The sequence below is a fragment of the Oncorhynchus mykiss genome, chromosome 3 (assembly GCF_057628025.1).
Source record: "Oncorhynchus mykiss isolate SJ-2025 chromosome 3, ASM5762802v1, whole genome shotgun sequence".
Classification (NCBI taxonomy): domain Eukaryota; kingdom Metazoa; phylum Chordata; class Actinopteri; order Salmoniformes; family Salmonidae; genus Oncorhynchus; species Oncorhynchus mykiss.
Window position 1 is genome coordinate 85,811,022 of NC_143024.1, and position 20,052 is coordinate 85,831,073.

A 20,052-nucleotide genomic window follows, 5' to 3' on the forward strand; every position below is an offset into this window, starting at 1 on the left:
ACCCCAGTCCAACCCCCTCCTCTACCCCAGTCCAACCCCCTCCTCTACCCCAGTCCAACCCCCTCCTCTACCCCAGTCCAACCCCCTCTTCTACCCCAGTCCAACCCCCTCTTCTACCCCAGTCCAACCCCCTCTTCTACCCCAGTCCAACCCCCTCTTCTACCCCAGTCCAACCCCCTCCTCTACCCCAGTCCAACCCCCTCCTCTACCCCAGTCCAACCCCCTCCTCTACCTCAGTCCAACCCCCTCCTCTACCCCAGTCCAACCCCCTCCTCTACACCAACCCAGTCCCCACCGCTACCCCAACCCCCTCCTCTACACCAACACAGTCCCCACCGCTACCCCAGCCCCCTTCTCTACCATAAACCAACCCCCTCCTCTACCCCAACCCAACCCCCTCCTCTACCCCAGGCCAGTCCCCTCTACCTCAGTCCCCTACTCTACCTAACCCCATCTACCCCAGTCCCCTCCTCTACCCCAGCCCCCTCCCCTCTAGCCCAGTCCCCCTCCTCTAGCCCAGTCCCCCTCCTCTAGCCCAGTCCCCCTCCTCTAGCCCAGTCCCCCTCCTCTACCCCAGTCCCCCTCCTCTAGCCCAGTCCCAGTCCTCTAGCCCAGCCCAGTCCTCTACCCCAGCCCAGTCCTCTACCCCAGCCCAGTCCTCTACCCCCGCCCAGTCCTCTACCCCAGTCCCCTCCTCTACCTCAACCCAGTCCCCTCCTCTACCTCAACCCAGTCCCCTCCTCTACCCCAACCAAGTCCCCTCCTCTACCCCAACCAAGTCCCCTCCTCTACCCCAACCCAGTCCCCTCTAACCCAGTCCCCTCTTCTACCCCAGCCCAGTCCCCTCTTCTACCCCAGCCCAGTCCCCTGCTCTACCCCAGCCCAGTCCCCCTCCTCTACCCCAGCCCAGTCCCCCTCCTCTACCCCAGCCCAGTCCCCCTCCTCTACCCCAGCCCAGTCCCCCTCCTCTAACCCAGCCCAGTCCCCCTCCTCTAACCCAGCCCAGTCCCCCTCCTCTACCCCAGCCCAGTCCCCCTCCTCTAACCCAGCCCAGTCCCCCTCCTCTACCCCAACCCAGTCCCCTCCTCTACCCCAACCCAGTCCCCTCCTCTACCCCAACCCAGTCCCCTCTAACCCAGTCCCCTCTTCTACCCCAGCCCAGTCCCCTCCTCTACCCCAGCCTAGTCCGCTCTACCCCAGCCCAGTCCCCTCTACACATTCCTAATATTGCTCTCAGAACAGCCTCAATTCTTCGAGACATGGCTCTACAAGGTGTCGAAAGCATTTCACAAGGATGCTGGCCCATGACTCCAATGCTTCCCTATGGCTGGATGTCAGAGGGGGAGCTCAACGCTCCGCTAGTAGAGCCCAACAAATGGGTAGTCCCTGTGCGCGCACACACACACACAAACTGACCAAAAAGGCTTGTCAGTCACACTCACATACACTGCTCAAAAAAATAAAGGGAACACTTAAACAACACAATGTAACTCCAAGTCAATCACACTTCTGTGAAATCAAACTGTCCACTTAGGAAGCAACACTGATTGACAATACATTTCACATTATAGGAAATAATTAGGCAATTAGCAAGACACCCCCAATAAAGGAGTGGTTCTGCAGGTGATAGCCACAGACCACTTCTCAGTTCGAATGCTTCCTGGCTGATGTTTTGGTCACTTTTGAATGCTGGCGGTGCTTTCACTCTAGTGGTAGCATGAGACAGAGTCTACAACCCACACAAGTGGCTCAGGTAGTACAGCTGGATGGCACATCAATGCGAGCTGTGGCAAGAAGGTTTGCTGTGTCTGTCAGCGTAGTGTCCAGAGCATGGAGGCGCTACCAGGAGACAGGCCAGTACATCAGGAGACGTGGAGGAGGCCGTAGGAAGGCAACAGCCCAGCAGCAGGACTGCTACCTCCGCCACCTCCGCCTTTGTGCAAGGAGGAGCAGGAGGAGCACTGCCAGAGCCCTGCAAAATGACCTCCAGCAGGCCACAAATGTGCATGTGTCTGCTCAAACGGTCAGAAACAGACTCCATGAGGGTGGTATGAGGGCCCGACGTCCACAGGCGGGGATTGTGCTTACAGCCTAACACCGTGCAGGACGTTTGGCATTTGCCAGAGAACACCAAGATTGGCAAATTTGCCACTGGCGCCCTGTACTCTTCACAGATGAAAGCAGGTTCACACTGAGCACGTGACAGACGTGACAGTCTGGAGACGCCGTGGAGAACGTTCTACTGCCTGCAACATCCTCCAGCATGACCGGTTTGGCGGTGGGTCAGTCATGGTGTGGGGTGGCATTTCTTTGGGGGGGCCGCACAGCCCTCCATGTGCTCGCCAGAGGTAGCCTGACTGCCATTAGGTACCGAGATGAGATCCTCAGACCCCTTGTGAGACCATATGCTGGTGCGGTTGGCCCTGGGTTCCTCCTAATGCAAGACAATGCTAGACCTCATGTGGCTGGAGTGTGTCAGCAGTTCCTGCAAGAGGTAGGCATTGATGCTATGGACTGGCCCGCCCGTTCCCCAGACCTGAATCCAATTGAGCACATCTGGGACATCATGTCTCGCTCAATCTCTCGCACCACAGACTGTACAGGAGTTGGCGGATGCTTTAGTCCAGGTCTGGGAGGAGATCCCTCAAGAGACCATCCGCCACCTCATCAGGAGCATGCCCAGGCATTGTAGGGAGGTCATACAGGCACGTGGAGGCCACACACACTACTGAGCCTCATTTTGACTTGTTTTAAGGACATTACATCAAAGTTGGATCAGCCTGTAGTGTGGTTTTCCACTTTAATTTTGAGTGTGACTCCAAATCCAGACCTCCATGGGTTGATACATTTGATTTCCATTGATAAGTGTGAGATTGTTGTCAGCACATTCAACTATGTAAAGAAAAAAGTATTTAATAATACTATAATATATATAATATTTAATAATAATATTTCATTCATTCAGATCTAGGATGAGTTATTTTAGTGTTCCTTTTATTTTTTTGAGCAGTGTAGATCCATTCATACACACACCGACCCATACACAGACAAGCAAACACACACACACACACACCTATAAACAGGAGAACACACAAGCTAAGTTGGACAGCAGATGCAGGCTCTAGGGCTGAGATGGGTGAGCAGGACTGGATAATGCTTCCTCCCTTCTGGGCTCAACTCTCTCACACAGTTTGCCATTCAGCATGTGCATAACCGCAGTGGAAGGACGAACACACACACGGAGGGATATCACTTAGCAGGGACCCGTGAGCATTTGGTCTCTTTACTCTATTCTGTCGAGGGATGCCAAGCACACATGGCACAAACAGGGTACACGCCAGCACAACCCCACCATCCCCTCTCACCTGGGGACTGTGTGGGCACGTTGGGATGGTAAGGGGTGGGAGGGGAGGTTAAGGGAGGGTACACTCCACCAGGACCCGCTCTCATTGGCTGTTGTTGCTGCTGGGCCTGTAATTGGCTCATAAAGGTGTCCATCATGTCGCCTCCCACCGGCGAGGGCGGGTTGTCGTCTTCATTGACGGAGCGTCGCCGAGCGTCCTGGTTACTGTCAACAAACATGTTGAGGAACGTCTGGTAGAGAGAGAGAGAGAGAGAGAGAGGAGGGGGAACATAAAGAAAGAAAGACAGACAGAGACACAGAGAGAGATAAAGTTATAATTGAACTCAACATCAGATATTTTCATACAGCTGAATCTTGACACTTTCAAATTCCTTAAACAAATTATCCCCACCCTCCAAGCCCTCTCCTCTCTCCCGTACCTTGAGCCCTGGGGCGGGGTAGAAGCCCTCCACGATCTTGGTGTTGTCGAAGAGGCTGTAGGCCCCGTCTCTTATGGCCACCACCCCGCGGCTGCGGCAGTAGATGTCGATGCAGTACATGTTGCGGAAGGCCAGGCGGATGTGTGTGGCTGACTGGGGAAGGATGGAGAAACACTGATAGGCCGTGTTAGTGCGCTGGGTCAGCCCCAGCATGGGCACCGTGGGCAGCTTGTTGATGGCATTCAGAGGGGCCTGGGTATCTGACAGCACCTGGTGAGGGAGGGAGGGAAAATAGAAGTTAGATAATTCATAGAAAACAAATGTAATGGAATTCAGGCACCTTTGGTAGACGGCCCGGCCCTGTATAGGTTGAGCGTGTGGCCGGTCCTGCCCCTGTATAGTTAGGTTGAGCGTGTGGCCGGTCCTGCCCCTGTATAGTTAGGTTGAGCGTGTGGCCGGTCCTGCCCCTGTATAGTTAGGTTGAGCGTGTGGCCGGTCCTGCCCCTGTATAGTTAGGTTGAGCGTGTGGCCGGTCCTGCCCCTGTATAGTTAGGTTGAGCGTGTGGCCGGTCCTGCCCCTGTATAGTTAGGTTGAGCGTGTGGCCGGTCCTGCCCCTGTATAGTTAGGTTGAGCGTGTGGCCGGTCCTGCCCCTGTATAGTTAGGTTGAGCGTGTGGCCGGTCCTGCCCCTGTATAGTTAGGTTGAGCGTGTGGCCGGTCCTGCCCCTGTATAGTTAGGTTGAGCGTGTGGACGGTCCTGCCCCTGTATAGTTAGGTTGAGCGTGTGGACGGTCCTGCCCCTGTATAGTTAGGTTGAGCGTGTGGCCGGTCCTGCCCCTGTATAGTTAGGTTGAGCGTGTGGCCGGTCCTGCCCCTGTATAGTTAGGTTGAGCGTGTGGCCGGTCCTGCCCCTGTATAGTTAGGTTGAGCGTGTGGCCGGTCCGGCCCCTGTATAGTTAGGTTGAGCGTGTGGCCGGTCCGGCCCCTGTATAGTTAGGTTGAGCGTGTGGCCGGTCCGGCCCCTGTATAGTTAGGTTGAGCGTGTGGCCGGTCCGGCCCCTGTATAGTTAGGTTGAGCGTGTGGCCGGTCCGGCCCCTGTATAGTTAGGTTGAGCGTAAGGCCGGTCCGGCCCCTGTATAGTTAGGTTGAGCGTGTGGCCGGTCCTGCCCCTGTATAGTTAGGTTGAGCGTGTGGCCGGTCCGGCCCCTGTATAGTTAGGTTGAGCGTGTGGCCGGTCCGGCCCCTGAATAGTTAGGTTGAGCGTGTGGACGTGCAGTACCTGTAGAAGCGGGACCACAGTAGGGGTCTTGTTGAACATCTCCTGTAGTTGATGCAGTATAATGTTGTGACAGTTACTACAGCCTGAGTTAGGGCCTACTGTTCCTAGAGAGAGATGGAACCTCTGGCTGCTACTGTTCCACTGGATGGTCACCTAGAGGAGAGAGGAGGGGACGAGAGAGGAGAGATGAGGCGAGAGAGTAGGGAGAGAAGGAATGAGAGAGCGCAAGCGTCTCATTAGAGGTCGGCATGTCCGATTAATTAGGGCCAATTTCAAGTTTTCATAACCATCGGTTATAAAAAGCTGGTGGTTCCTTTTTAACACGAGTCTTCAATATTCCCAGTTAAGAAGTTTTAGGTTGTTGTTGTTATTATAGGACTATTTCTCTCTATACCATCTCTATACCATTTTTGTATTTCATATACCTTTGATTATCCTTATAATAAACACACAGAAATATGAGGCTTTTTTCATTAATATGGTCAAATCTGGAAACTCTAATTTCGAAAACTAAACATTTATTCTTTCAGTGAAATGCGGAACCGTTCCGTATTTTATCGAACGGGTGGCATCCCTAAGTCAAAATATTCCTGTTACATTGGGTGGCATCCCTAAGTCAAAATATTGCTGTTACATTGCACAACCTTCAATGTTATGTCACTTCTGTTGCGTTCAGTGAAATCAGAGCCAGGGTAGATGCAGCAGTTTAGCCTCGTTGCGAACTGTTGAAAGGCCTTTTATTCCTAACAAAGACCGTAATTAATTTGCTAGAATTTTACATAATTATGACATAACATTGAAGGTTGTGCAATGTAACAGCAATATTTTTTCGAAATGAGTTTCCAGATTTGACCATATTAATTAAAAAAGCCTCATATTTCTGTGTGTTTATTATATTAAATTTAAGTTTATGATTTGATACTTGATAGAGCAGTCTGACTGAGCGGTGGTAGGCAGCAGCAGCAAGCTCGTAAGCATTCATTCAAACAGCACTTTACTGCGTTTGCCAGCAGCTCTTAGAAATGCTTAAAGCACAGCGCTGTTTATGACTTCAAGCCTATCAACCCCCGAGATTAGGCTGGCAATACTAAAGACCCTATAAGAACAGTTGATAGGCTTGAAGTCATAAACAGCGCTGTGCTTTAAGCTGCCCAACCAAGTTTAAGCTCACTAATCAAAAAACAGAGCAATAGAAAAGCACATGACAGATGTGGGTCTCTACTGGTTAAAAAGGGAAGAACTGTAGCGTTCTAGTGATGTTAACTGTATGTCTTCACTCCTATTATAAAAGAGAATAACAGCTGTTGAAACAGTTGAAGTTGGAGTAAACAGTTCAATTGATAAGTTGCATCTGTTTCAGTAGCGCGAGTCAAATCACATTTTATTTGTCACATGCGCCGAATACAACAGGTTACAGTGAAATGCTTACTTACAAGCCCTTAACCAACAATGCAGTTTTAAGAAAAAAAAGTATTTTATTTTTATAACAAATAATTAAAGAGCAGCAGGAAATGTGCAGCTCAAATGGCTCTTGCAGTCCTTCGTATAGCAAATGACCTCGCTACTCAAGTAGGCTATTGATACCGGCTGCACATCAACTACAATCATTTCTGTAATCAGCTTCCTCCCCCAACAGTTAACGACAATGATGTGCCGAGTGATTTATACTCGTGGTAAATCATTTGAAAGATGCATAACCCCTCTTACTATCGTTACAGCCTATTTGATAAATTAAAATGTTTCCCTTTATGATGATGGGAACCTGTTAGTGGTAATTTTGTGAGAAAACATTTGTTTTATGTTTTCGGATTTTTTTCCTATACGTTAACAATTCAATTTAGTTTAAAACGTTCACACCCCTACGAGGCACCATACACTCGCTAGTTGGGAAGGAACCTAGCAAAGGGCTAGAGTTCAGACAGGACATTGGTGTAATGTTACTCACTGAGCTGCCCTTGGTGCTGCCGTAACACAGAACCAGTTTGCGGTAGTTATACAGTCGGATCTCACTAAACAGACTCAGGTAGGACGGCATCTCTAAGAGAGGAGACAATACATAAGCACACAGTCAATACAAATGGTCATCAATACAAATGGTCATCAATACAAATGGTCATCAATACAAATGGTCATCAATACAAATGGTCATCAATACAAATGGTCATGCGTTACTTATCTTTTAGCTGTATGAGTAGAAGATTCATTCCCCGCTCTCGTACCACAAATGTTTGCACGCATGCATGCACACACACACCTGCTAGTGATCGTGAGAACACCAGGACACACTGGTAGAGCTGGTTGATGGAGATCCAGTCGTTGAGGAACATCTCCACCACCTTCCTCCCTCCCACAGGCTCAGACAGAGGGTTCTCATAGGTCAGATACACATGGCGTGTAGAGGCTGGACACACACACACAGAACAGGGAGAGATAAGGGAACAGTTTGGGTAGAGTGTGTGTGTGTGTGTGTGTGTGTGTGTACACATGTACGTTTGTGTGTTTTTTGTGTGTCCATATGCGTGCGTTTCTGTGTACCTTGCTCTTTGCTGTGTGTGCTGTTGAGTGGGCAGTTGGTCAGAATTAGTTCTGCCACCCATGTGCGGTTGTTCCGGCCCTGCAGACGGAAGGTGCAATCCAGTAGAGAGCGCTCCAAAGCCAGACTCGTCTCCTCCCCTACACCCTTACTGGAAGGGATCCTAGGGAGGGGGACAGGACCACATGGGGTCAGGTACATAGTGCATACTTTACTGAAATAAAGGGTACAAAACCATCATCTTTATCTATCAGCTATCATCTTTGTTTTGGGTGCATGTTATTGCGATGCAAGAAAGTTTCAGTTTAAATCAGTAGAACCAAAATCATATTAGCATTATCTCTAAAATTCCCATAGACTTCCATATTATTAGGCAGGGCCACTGACATCTGGATTTGCAAGGTATCCTGGGATGTGGAGTCTTACTTGAGGATGCGGATGGCGTGGCTGCAGCCGTCTCCTTCCACCTGCACACCCTGGTGGGGAATCTCCATCTGAGATAACTAGAGAGAGAGAGAGGAGAGAGACACATGTTGAGACAAGAGGAGGAATGGAGGGAAGAGAGGGAGAGATGAGAAGAGGATGAGAGAGATGTGAGAAAGAGAGCAGGAGGGATGGATGAGGAGAGGGATGATGAAGAAAGACATCGATGGTGGAAAAGTAAAAACTGAGGTATAGAGTTGTAAGATGTAGAGAAGAGAGAGAATAAAAGGGTATACTCCCTCCATCCATACCTCCACTCTGAGGCTTATGAAGGGCATGTTGGTGTCACACATGGCCACTAGGTGAGCCAGTTCCTTGTTGAAGGCAGACATCTCCCCCGAGCGCTTGGGCTTCTTGGGCTCCAGAGCTCCCTGGTCTCCTGATAACTGGAGGACAGAGAAGAGAGAGAGGATATGAAAACACTGAGATCACAGAGATCATTTATAACATGTTCTCTGAAAATGTACAGTACCAGTCAAAAGTTTGGACACATCTATTCATTCAAGGGTTTTTCTTTAATTTTTTTTTTTTTACAATTTTCTACATTGTAGAATAATAGCGAAGACATCAAAACTATGAACTAACACATATGGAATCATGTACAATAGTAACCTAAAAAGGGTTAAATAAATTAAAATATATTTTAGAATCTTCAAAGTAGCCACCCTTTGCCATGACAGCTTTGCACACTCTTGGCATTCTCTCAACCAGCTTCACGAGGAAGTCACCTGGAATCCATTTCAATTAACAGGTGTGCCTTGTTAAACGTTAATTTGTGGAATTTCTTTCATTTGAGCCAATCAGTTGTGTTGTGACACGGTAGTGGTGGTATGCAGAAGTAGCCCTATTTCATAAAAGACCAAGTCCATATTATGTTAAGAACAGCTCAAATAAGCAAAGAGAAATGACTGTCCATCATTACTGTAAAGACATGAAGGTCAGTCAAGTCGGAACATTTCTAGAACTTTGAAAGTTTCTTCAAGTGCAGTCACAAAAACCATCAAGTGCTATGATGAAACTGGCTCTCATGAGGACCGCCACAGAAAAGGAAGACCCAGACTTACCTCTGCTGCAGAGGATAAGTTTATTAGAGTTACCAGCCTCAGAAATCGTCAATTCAGATTGCACCTCAGATTGCAGCCCAAATAAATGCTTCACAGAGTTCAAGTAACAGACATCGCAACATCAACTGTTCAGAGGAGCCTGCGTAAATCAGGCCTTTGATGGTCAAATTGCTGCAACAAAAAAAACACTACTACATGACACCAATAAGAAGAAGAGACTTGCTTGGGCCAAGAAACACAAGCAATGGACACTAGACTGGTGGAAAGCTGGTCCTTTGGTCTGATGAGTACAAATTTGAGATTTGTGGTTCCAACCTCCATGTCTTTGTGAGACGCAGAGTAGGTGAACGTATGATCTCCACATGTGTGGTTCCCACCGTGAAGCATGGAGGAAGAGGTATGATGGTGTGGGGGTGCTTTGCTGGTGACACTGTCCGTGATTTATTTAGAATTCAAGGCACACTTAACCAGCATGGCTACCACAGTATTCTGCAGCGATACGCCATCCCATCTGGTTTGCGCTTAGTGGGACTATCATTTGTTTTTCAACAGGACAATGACCCAACACACCTCCAGGCTGTGTAAGGTTTAATTAACCAAGGAAGAGAGTGATGAGTGCTGCACCAGATGACCTGGCCTCCACGATCACCTGACCTCAACCCAATTGAGATGGTTTGGGATGAGTTCACTCTGTGGTCCAAGGAAAAGCAGCCAACAAGTGCTCAGCATGTGGGAACTCCATCAAGACTGTTGGAAAAGCATTCCAGGTGACTACCTCATGAAGCTGGTTGAGATAATGCCAAGAGTGTGCAAAGCTGTCATCAAGTCAAAGGGTGGCGACTTTGAAGAATCTAAAATATATTTTGATGAACACTTTTTGGTTACTACATGATTCCATGTGTGTTATTTCTTGAATGAGTAGGTGTGTCCAAACTTTTGACTGGTACTGTAAGGATTTTTCCTCGGTTTACTCCTTTTAGGACATGGTTTCAAATTAGCTATATCTTAAATCATTGCCACCAATTCTGCAATCCATTCCTACTTTTCTCTTAGCTCCCGGGCGGGCCCCTTGGCCAGCGGAATTGTCCAGGACGAGCTGTTCCAGGTTCGGCTTGAACTGCTGCAGGAGCTGGGCGCATGGAGGTCCCTCCTCACCTTCCAACTGAGACACAGACAGGAAGGAGTACTTGTAATGTAGCTCTGTGGGACAGCCAGGCATATCCAGCATCTCTACCACCTAGGGAGGGAGAGAAAGATGGACGGGTGAAAAAGCAGGGAGAGGGGAAGGAGACACAAATAAAATAGTGGGAAAGTTGTGCATGATTAATGTACTAATACATACATAGATATATATATATATATATATATCATTGTACATTTTCTTGTGTTTGCTACAAATACATAGTTTTTTGATGACCAGTAATAGGCATAAGGAATGAGGGGCTTACAATGTAATACTGTGGTAGGCGGGTAAGCCGGATGAAGAGCCTGTGTTTTGATAGGCTGCTGGCAGGGTGGGAAGCAGAGTTGGAGAGGTGTAGTATGTCTGTGCAGATAGTGGGGAGGTGTTTCACAGACTGTCTACACCTCTGCTCTCCTAACCAAAACCTGGAGGGAGGGAGCAGAGTAGAGAGAGGGAGAAGGGAAAGTTAGGTATGGGGGAGAAGAGAGGGGTGGGGGAAACATTAGTAAACAGAAATGTGACATTGTCCAAACAGACCATTTACTGGACAGATTAAATTATCATAGAACTAGAATCCCAGAACATTTAATTAAATGCAATACCCGTTCTAGTAATTATATTTCTATGCATATCACACTATGACAGGGCAGTGCTTACAGGTGAATTCACATAGACATTTGTGTTATAGACCGGTCATTCTCATTGAAAGCAAATCTAAGAACGTCTAAATATGTGCTATGTGCGCTATTTCTATGCTTCCCGTTCTCAAGTTTCCATTTTGCGACTTTTACTTTTGCACACCAGCTTCAAAATCAGCTGAAAACACAATATTTTTGGTTAAGGAAAATATATTTCACAGCGGCTTAGGTGGTACTATGATTCTCTACACTATACTTGCTTGTTTTGGCACTTAAACTGAAATTAAGACGACACCATTCTGTATACTTCTGGCCCTTCTTTGGACACTGTGTTAACTAACCTCCAAAACAAGCTTCAATGCCATACAACTCTCCTTCCGTGGCCTCCAACTGCTCTTAAATGCAAGTAAAACTAAATGTATGCTCTTCAACTGATCGCTGCCCGCACCTGCCCGCCCGTCCTGTATCACTACTCAGGACGGTTCTGACTTATAAAATGTTGACAACTACATACCTAGGTGTTTGGTTAGACTGTAAACTCTCCTTCCAGACTCACATTAAGCATCTCCAATCCAAAATTAAATCTAGAATAGGCTTCCTATTTCGCAACAAAGCATCCTTCACTCATGCATACCCTCGTAAAACTGACCATCCTACCGATCCTCGACTTCAGCAATGTCATTTTCAAAATAGCCTCCAACACTCTACTCAACAAATTGGATCCAGTCTATCACAGTGCCATCCGTTTCATCACCAAAGCCCCATATACTACCCACCATTGCGACCTGTACGCTCTCGTTGGCTGGCCCTCACTTCATTCTCGTCGCCAAACCCACTGGCTCCAGGTCATCTACAAGTCTTTGCTAGGTAAAGCCCCGCCTTATCTCAGCTCACTGGTCACCATAGCAGCATCCACCCGTAGCATGCGCTCCAGCAGGTTTATCTCACTGGTCACCCCCAAAGCCAATTCCTTCTTTGGCCGCCTTTCCTTCCAGTTCTCTGCTGCCAACGACTGGAACGAACGACTGGAACAAACAAAAATCCCTGAAGCTGAAGACTTATACCTCCCTTACTAGCTTTAAAATCACCAGCTGTTAGAGCAGCTCACAGATCACTGCACCTGTACATAGACCATCTGTAAATAGCCCATCCAACTACCTCATCCCCATACTGTATTTACCTTGCTCCTTTGCACCCCAGTATCTCTACTTGCACATTCATCTTCTGCACATCTATCACTCCAGTGTTTAATTGGTATATTGTAATTACTTCGCCACCATGTCCTTTTTATTGCCTTACCTCCCTTAAAATCATTTGCACACACTGTATATATACATTTTCTACTGTATTATTGACTGTATGTTTGTTTATTTGTTTAACCTACCTGGTTAAATAAAGGAGAAATAAAAAAATTAAAGTGAACTATTGACATTTTTGCAAGCAGGAAATTGTGGAGTGATTTCTTCATAGTGCATCTTTAAGATGTTCTTAGCCTGCATAGAAGCACATTTTCCTGGAAATACAGCAAAAGGAAAAGCTGAAGCCACATGATATACCAGCACGTCCCTGGTGAAAAGTGGGAATGGATCTGTTCTAGAGGTCGACCGATTATGATTTTTCAACTCCGATACCGATTATTGGAGGACCAAAAAAGCCGATACCTGATTAATGTTTTTTTTTTTTTCATGTTTAAAAAAATATATATATATTTATGTATTTGTAATAATGACAATTACAACAATACTGAATGAACACTTATTTTAACTTAATATAATACATCAATAAAATCAATTTAGCTTCAAATAAATAATGAAACATGTTCAATTTGGTTTAAATAATGCAAAAACAAAGTGTTGGAGAAGAAAGTAAAAGTGCAATATGTTCCATGTAAAATATGTGCCATGTAAGAAAGCTGACGTTTCAGTTCCTTGCTCAGAACATGAGAACATATGAAAGCTGGTGGTTCCTTTTAACATGAGTCTTCAATATTCCCAGGTAAGAAGTTTTAGGTTGTAGTTATTATAGGAATTATAGGACTATTTCCCTCTATACCATTTGTATTTAATTAACCGTTGACTATTGGATGTTCTTATAGTCACTTTAGTATTGCCAGTGTAACAGTATAGCTTCCGTCCCACTCCTCGCTCCTCCCTGGGCTCGAAACAGCAACACAACGACAACAGCCACCACATCGAAGCAGCGTTACCCATGCAGAGCAAGGGAAACAACCACCCCAAGGCTCAGAGCGAGTAGCTCCGCTAACTAGCCAGCCATTTCACTTCGGTTACACCAGCCTCATCTCGGGAGTTGATAGGCTTGAAGTCATAAACAGATTGACGCACAACGAAGAGCTGCTGGCAAAACGCACGAAAGTGCTGTTTGAGTGAATGTTTAAGCGCCTGCTTCTGCCTACCACCGCTCAGTCAAAGGTCAAAGGCCAAAGGTCATTAGGGATGTTCAGGCACACAAGCGTGCATGTCAGGACAAGTCAAAACATCACTATGACCAGCATGCAAAAACAATCTCCATGTAATAAAACAAAGGCCAAGCTGTCAGAGTGCTCCTGTCACCTCACACCAGGGATCTGTCAGAGTGCTCCTGTCACCTCACACCAGGGATCTGTCAGAGTGCTCCTGTCACCTCACACCAGGGATCTGTCAAAGTGCTCCTGTCACCTCACACCAGGGATCTGTCAGAGTGCTCCTGTCACCTCACACCAGGGATCTGTCAGAGTGCTCCTGTCACCTCACACCAGGGATCTGTCAGAGTGCTCCTGTCACCTCACACCAGGGATCTGTCAGAGTGCTCCTGTCACCTCACACCAGGGATCTGTCAGAGTGCTCCTGTCACCTCACACCAGGGATCTGTCAGAGTGCTCCTGTCACCTCACACCAGGGATCTGTCAGAGTGCTCCTGTCACCTCACACCAGGGATCTGTCAGAGTTCTCCTGTCACCTCACACCAGGGATCTGTCAGAGTGCTCCTGTCACCTCACACCAGGGATCTGTCAGAGTTCTCCTGTCACCTCACACCAGGGATCTGTCAGAGTGCTCCTGTCACCTCACACCAGGGATCTGTCAGAGTGCTCCTGTCACCTCACACCAGAGATCTGTCAGAGTGCTCCTGTCACCTCACACCAGGGATCTGTCAGAGTGCTCCTGTCACCTCACACCAGGGATCTGTCAGAGTGCTCCTGTCACCTCACACCAGGGATCTGCCAGAGTGCTCCTGTCACCTCACACCAGGGATCTGTCAGAGTTCTCCTGTCACCTCACACCAGGGATCTGTCAGAGTGCTCCTGTCACCTCACACCAGGGATCTGTCAGAGTGCTCCTGTCACCTCACACCAGGGATCTGTCAGAGTGCTCCTGTCACCTCACACCAGGGATCTGTCAGAGTGCTCCTGTCACCTCACACCAGGGATCTGTCAGAGTGCTCCTGTCACCTCACACCAGGGATCTGTCAGAGTGCTCCTGTCACCTCACACCAGGGATCTGTCAGAGTGCTCCTGTCACCTCACACCAGGGATCTGTCAGAGTGCTCCTGTCACCTCACACCAGGGATCTGTCAGAGTGCTCCTGTCACCTCACACCAGAGATGCCACATGGAGTCTTGGCACATGCATAGGGCACATCAGCGCAAGGTCATATGAAGTGGAAATAAAGGGACGATAATATGGAAGGAACCGTAGGGACATAAGCCCAGTTCAGGAGAGCATAGGGCACAGGAGGCCCACATGGGAAGACTGTGAATATCCTCTGGATGGTGTGGGCAGGACACATAATGAGGAGACGGGGAACACCCCACCAGGACAGTTATCTCTGCCGACCGTCCCTCCATAATTTAAGGAAGATGTGAAAAAGGAAGGAGAGGCCCTGAGGCTCCCAGAGGTGCCCAACATCCCAGAGGTGCCAGGAGAGGCCTCGAGGCTCCCAGAGGTGCCCAACGTCCCTGAGGTGCCCAACGTCCCAGTGAGGCCTCGAGGTGCCAGGAGGCCCTGAGGCTCCCAATATACTACCAGTGCGCCACACTAGGACAAGGTCTAACATAAGACCGCCCCTGTATTACGGAGACAATGTCCCGTAAGAGATGGGAAAAAAATATTAAAAAATAATGTTTAAAAAACGTGACAGTACCTCTTCTCGTATCCATATGGGTATACTACAAAGTATAGACTACTAAAGTACTAGGGTGAATCGCTTTACATATGGCTTTCTGAGGAAGAGTGATAAGGCACATGACAGGGAGTTGACACAGAGTGAGAGAGACAGGAAGTGGACTTACTTGAGCTGCTGTAGCCAGGATATGATGCGCTTCATGTCATCGTTGATGGTCTTCTCGATGTCATCCAGCATGGATTGATCTGGAGACAGACACAGTGGAAGTCAGTACAGTGTATATTTATGTGTGTGTTTCCCTGCTTACCGATGTGGTGAGGGTGCTACTCTATGCTTACCAATCCCATACAGCATGGGGTGGAACATCCCTGAGTGCAGGTCTACGAAGATGTGCAGGCACTCGGATCGTCCACAGGGCTCCAAGATGGGAATGACCAGAGTGGGCAGAGCGGTCTCTATGAACGCTGAAACACAGGCAAGGAGAGACAACAATAACATTGCACACTGACAACATGGTTGTTTCTGTCCACAGCATTGTTCATTGCATTCTAGGTCAGTGTTGTTGGATCAGTTGGTGTATTGATAAATCAGAGAGGACAGAGAGACTCACAGCTGTCGCTGGGGTTGCTGCTCTTCAGGATGGCTTTCAGCTCCTGCAGCTTCTGATGAGAGCGAGCGTGCACGCTGTCAATCAAAAGCTTCTCCACTGACAAGTGATCAATCTACAGGAGGGGGCAGGAACAGAGACTGTGATGAGGTCCTCATCACAACAAAATAATAGTAAAGGACTGTAGCTGTGAGGAACGAGGCGTTAGCTCACCTTCATGGCTCTCTCCATCAGTCTGGAGTCACAGGCAGGGAGCGGAGGATCATGGGAGATCTGCAGAGGCTTGGAGCCGTCTGATTCATCAATCTTGATGGTGACTTTGTGGACCGACGCAGTGCCAGTCTTCCTGCCCAAGACCTGTTGGCTAGAGAAGGGGAGAGAGCGAAGAACCAAGAGAGAGGGCAAGAGGGATGGGTCAAATGATGACGGACCAATTTCCCTGTGATGAAGTATTCATTCAACTAAGCAATCAACCATGTGTGTCTTACTTCCAGACGGCCAGTGTGAGGCACTTGGCAGGCATGTAGTGTTCCACCTGCACCAGGTCTCCCCAGCGCTCTCGGTACAGCATGAGGGTCTGGGAGTGGAGGACCTCTAGCTGGAGAGACAGGCAGAAAGAATCTGGACAGGGGGGGAGAGTCAAGGAATGGCTGGGCCAGGAGGATGGCATACACACATTCACAATACATACAGAAATGCAGACACACCCATGCTAACTGAGTGTGGGGGTCTGTGTGTGGTGTCTGGACGCTGACAGGCTTCAGCTATTAAAGTAGGCTGGCAGTTATACTTGCTACGGAGTAAAACTAATGAAAACTAAATAAATGGGAAAAACGTACTTGCTACAGAGTTGTGTTAAGTTAATAAAAACAACAGACTCATAGAAATCTTTCAAACTATTTAATAATTGGCCGTCTATTGGGCATAACGGTATTACAAATAAATGTAGCATTATGTTTGTGCTTGTGTTACAGCGTTATGATATTTAATGTTGTTATAACTTGGCTATATCTTGTGCTTGGCCCTTCTATGTTCAACATAATAAACGGCTCTCTATCCACCGGATGTGTACCAAACTCACTAAAAGTGGTAGTAATAAAGCCTCTCTTGAAAAAGCCAAACCTTGACCCAGAAAATATTTTAAAAAACTATCGGCCAATATTGAATCTTCCATTCCTCTCAAACATTTGAGAAAAAGCTGTTGCGCTGCAACTCACTGCCTTCCTGAAGACAAACAATGTACAGTGGGGCAAAAAAGTATTTAGTCAGCCACCAATTGCGCAAGTTCTCCCACTTAAAAAGATGAGAGAGGCCTGTAATTTTCATCATAGGTACACTTCAACTATGACAGACAAAATGAGAAGATAGACCAAATACTTATTTTCCACCATAAATTGCAAATAAATTCATTAAAAATCATACAATGTGATTTTCTGGATATTTTTTTCTCATTTTGTCTTTCATAGTTGAAGTGTACCTATGATGAAAATTACAGGCCTCTCATCTTTTTAAGTGGGAGAACTTGCACAATTGGTGGCTGACTAAATACTTTTTTGCCCCACTGTATACGTGGTTTTAGACCCCATCATAGCACTTAGACTGCACTTGTGAAGGCGGTAAATGACCTTTTCATGGCGTCAGAGTGAGGCTCTGCATCTGTCCTCGTGCTCCTAGACCTTAGTGCTGCTTTTGATACCATCGACCACCACATTCTTTTGGAGAGATTGGAAATCCAAATTGGTCTATACGGACAAGTTCTGGCCTGGTTCAGATCTTATCTGTCGAAAAGATATCAGTTTGTCTCTGTGAATGGTTTGTCCTCTGACAAATCAACTGTACATTTCGGTGTTCCTCAAGGTTCCGTTTTAGGACCACTATTGTTTTCACTACATATTTTACCTCTTGGGGATGTCATTAGAAAACATAATGTTAACTTGCACTGCTATGCAGATGACACACAGCTGTACATTTCAATGAAACATGGTGAAGCCCCAAAATGGCCCACGCTAGAAGCCTGTGTTTCAGACATAAGGAAGTGGATGGCTGCAAACTTTCTACTTTTAAACTCGGACAAAACAGAGATGCTTATTCTAGGTCCAAAGAAACAAAGAGATCTTCTGTTGAATCTGACAATTAATCTTGATGGTTGTACAGTCGTCTCAAATAAAACTGTGAAGGACCTGTGTTACTCTGGACCCTGATCTCTCTTTTGACGAACATATCAAGACTGTTTCAAGGACAGCTTTTACCCATCTATGTAACATTGCAAAAATCAGAAACTTTCTGTCCAAAAATTATGCAGAAAAATTCATCCTTGCTTTTGTCACTTCTAGGTTAGACTACTGCAATGCTCTACTTTCCCGGCTACCCGGATAAAGCACTAAATAAACTAAATACGGCTGCTTGATTCCTGACTAGAACCAAAAAATGTGACCATATTACTCCAGTGCTAGCCTCCCTACACTGGCTTCCTGTTAAGGCAAGGGCTGATTTCAAGGTTTTACTGCTAACCTACAAAGCATTACATGGGCTTGCTCCTACCCAGCTTTCCGATTTGGTCCTGCCGTACATACCTACACGTACGCTACGGTCACAAGACGCAGGCCTCCTAATTGTCCCTAGAATTTTTAAGCAAACAGCTGGAGGCAGGGCTTTCTCCAAAAGAGCTCAATTTTTATGGAATGGTCTGCCTACCCATGTGAGAGACTCAGACTCGGTCTCAACCTTTAAGTCTTTACTGAAGACTGATCTCTTCAGTGGGTCATATGATTGAGTGTTGTCTGGCCCAGGAGTGTGAAGGTGAACGGAAAGGCACTGGAGCAACGAACCGCCCTTGCTGTCTCTACCTGGCCGGTTCCCCTCCACTGGGATTCTCTGCCTCTAACCCTACTACAGGGGCGGAGTCACTGGTGCTCTTCCATGCCGTCCCTAGGAGGGATGCATCACTTGAGTGGGTTGAGTCACTGACGTGATCTTCCTGTCTGGGTTGGCGGCCCCCTTGGGTTGTGCTGTGGCGGAGATCTTTGTGGGCTATACTCGGCCTTGTATCAGGATGGTAAGTTGGTGGTCGAAGATATCCCTCTAGTGGTGTGGGGGCTGTGCTTTGGCAAAGTGGGTCCTGCCTGTTTGGCCCTTTCGGGGGTATCATCAGATGGGGCCACGGTCTCTCCTGACTCCCCCTGTCTCAGCCTCCAGTATTTATGCTGCAGTAGTTTATGTGTCGGGGGAGCTAGGGTCAGTCTGTTATATCTGGAGTACTTTTCCTGTCTTATCCCGTGTCCTGTGTGAATTTAAGTATGCTCTCTCTAATTCTCTCTCTCTCTGAGTACCTGAGCCCTAGGACCATGCCCCAGGACTACCTGGCATGATGACTCCTTGCTGTCCCCAGTCCACCTGGCTGTGCTGCTGCTCCAGTTTCAACTGTTCTGCCTGCGACTATGGAACCCTGACCTGTTCACCGGACGTGCTACCTGTCCCAGGCCTGCTCTTTTCAACTCTCTAGAGACAGCAGGAGCGGTAGAGATACTCTTAATGATCGGCTATGAAAAGCCAACTGACATTTACTCCTGAGGTGCTGACTTGTTGCACCCTCGACAACTACTGTTTTTATTATTATTTGACCATGCTGGTCATTTATGAACATTTGGACATCTTGGCCATGTTCTGTTATAATCTCCACCCGGCACAGCCAGAAGAGGACTGGCCTCCCCTCATAGCCTGGTTCCTCTCTAGGTTTCTTCCTAGGTTTTGGCATTTCTAGGGAGTTTTTCCTAGCCACCGTGCTTCTACACCTGCATTGCTTGCTGTTTGGGGTTTTAGGCTGGGTTTCTGTACAGCACTTTGAGATATCAGCTGATGTTAGAAGGGCTATATAAATACATTTGATTTGATGATAACCACATGATCTTGATAGACAGTGCAGTGAAAACATAGGAGGGTAATTAGCAGCAGCTGGGGGTTGCCAGATGCAGTTCTGCCATAACTACGACCATCTTGAAAAATGTCCCAGGTCCACATTTCCCACTGGGCAACAGATGTAGGCCCATAACACTACACCCCTTTTTCTCTCTCAATCTTGAATGTGTGTGTGTGTGTGTGTGTGTGTATGTGTTGGATTACATTCTCAATTCACACTAAATAGCATATGAAATGTAAATATTTCTGCTTGGTTCATGGAACCTGATGAACTGAAAGACATTGTGTGGCTGTTGGGTGCAGCATGTCCCTGACCCCAAGGCCTCGGCCATTGCAATGCTGTTGGTGTCTGAGCCTGCTGTATGCATGGTCACTGCCAGTCAATACAGTACGTGCGCACACACACACTGCAGCAGCTCAAGCCAGACTTGGCCCTGAGCCCACTGTC

The 20,052-nt window shown here is 47.5% G+C and overlaps 1 protein-coding gene across 1 annotated transcript in view; it reads right to left on the reverse strand.

Annotated features, from left to right (window-relative positions):
- LOC110520577 (mediator of RNA polymerase II transcription subunit 14) overlaps positions 1 to 20,052 on the reverse strand; it is a 42,897-nt gene that overhangs the window by 17,874 nt on the left and 4,971 nt on the right. Inside the window, exons 8-22 of the mRNA XM_021597964.3 lie at positions 16,178 to 16,310; positions 15,903 to 16,053; positions 15,693 to 15,804; positions 15,421 to 15,546; positions 15,249 to 15,327; positions 10,592 to 10,751; positions 10,186 to 10,380; positions 8,331 to 8,465; positions 8,023 to 8,099; positions 7,599 to 7,759; positions 7,318 to 7,464; positions 7,009 to 7,100; positions 5,064 to 5,216; positions 3,784 to 4,053; positions 3,366 to 3,594 (exon numbers count right to left, since the gene is read on the reverse strand). Of these exons, the coding sequence (XP_021453639.1) occupies positions 3,366 to 3,594; positions 3,784 to 4,053; positions 5,064 to 5,216; positions 7,009 to 7,100; positions 7,318 to 7,464; positions 7,599 to 7,759; positions 8,023 to 8,099; positions 8,331 to 8,465; positions 10,186 to 10,380; positions 10,592 to 10,751; positions 15,249 to 15,327; positions 15,421 to 15,546; positions 15,693 to 15,804; positions 15,903 to 16,053; positions 16,178 to 16,310 (2,220 nt within the window). The remainder of the gene's footprint in view (positions 1 to 3,365; positions 3,595 to 3,783; positions 4,054 to 5,063; positions 5,217 to 7,008; positions 7,101 to 7,317; positions 7,465 to 7,598; positions 7,760 to 8,022; positions 8,100 to 8,330; positions 8,466 to 10,185; positions 10,381 to 10,591; positions 10,752 to 15,248; positions 15,328 to 15,420; positions 15,547 to 15,692; positions 15,805 to 15,902; positions 16,054 to 16,177; positions 16,311 to 20,052) is intronic.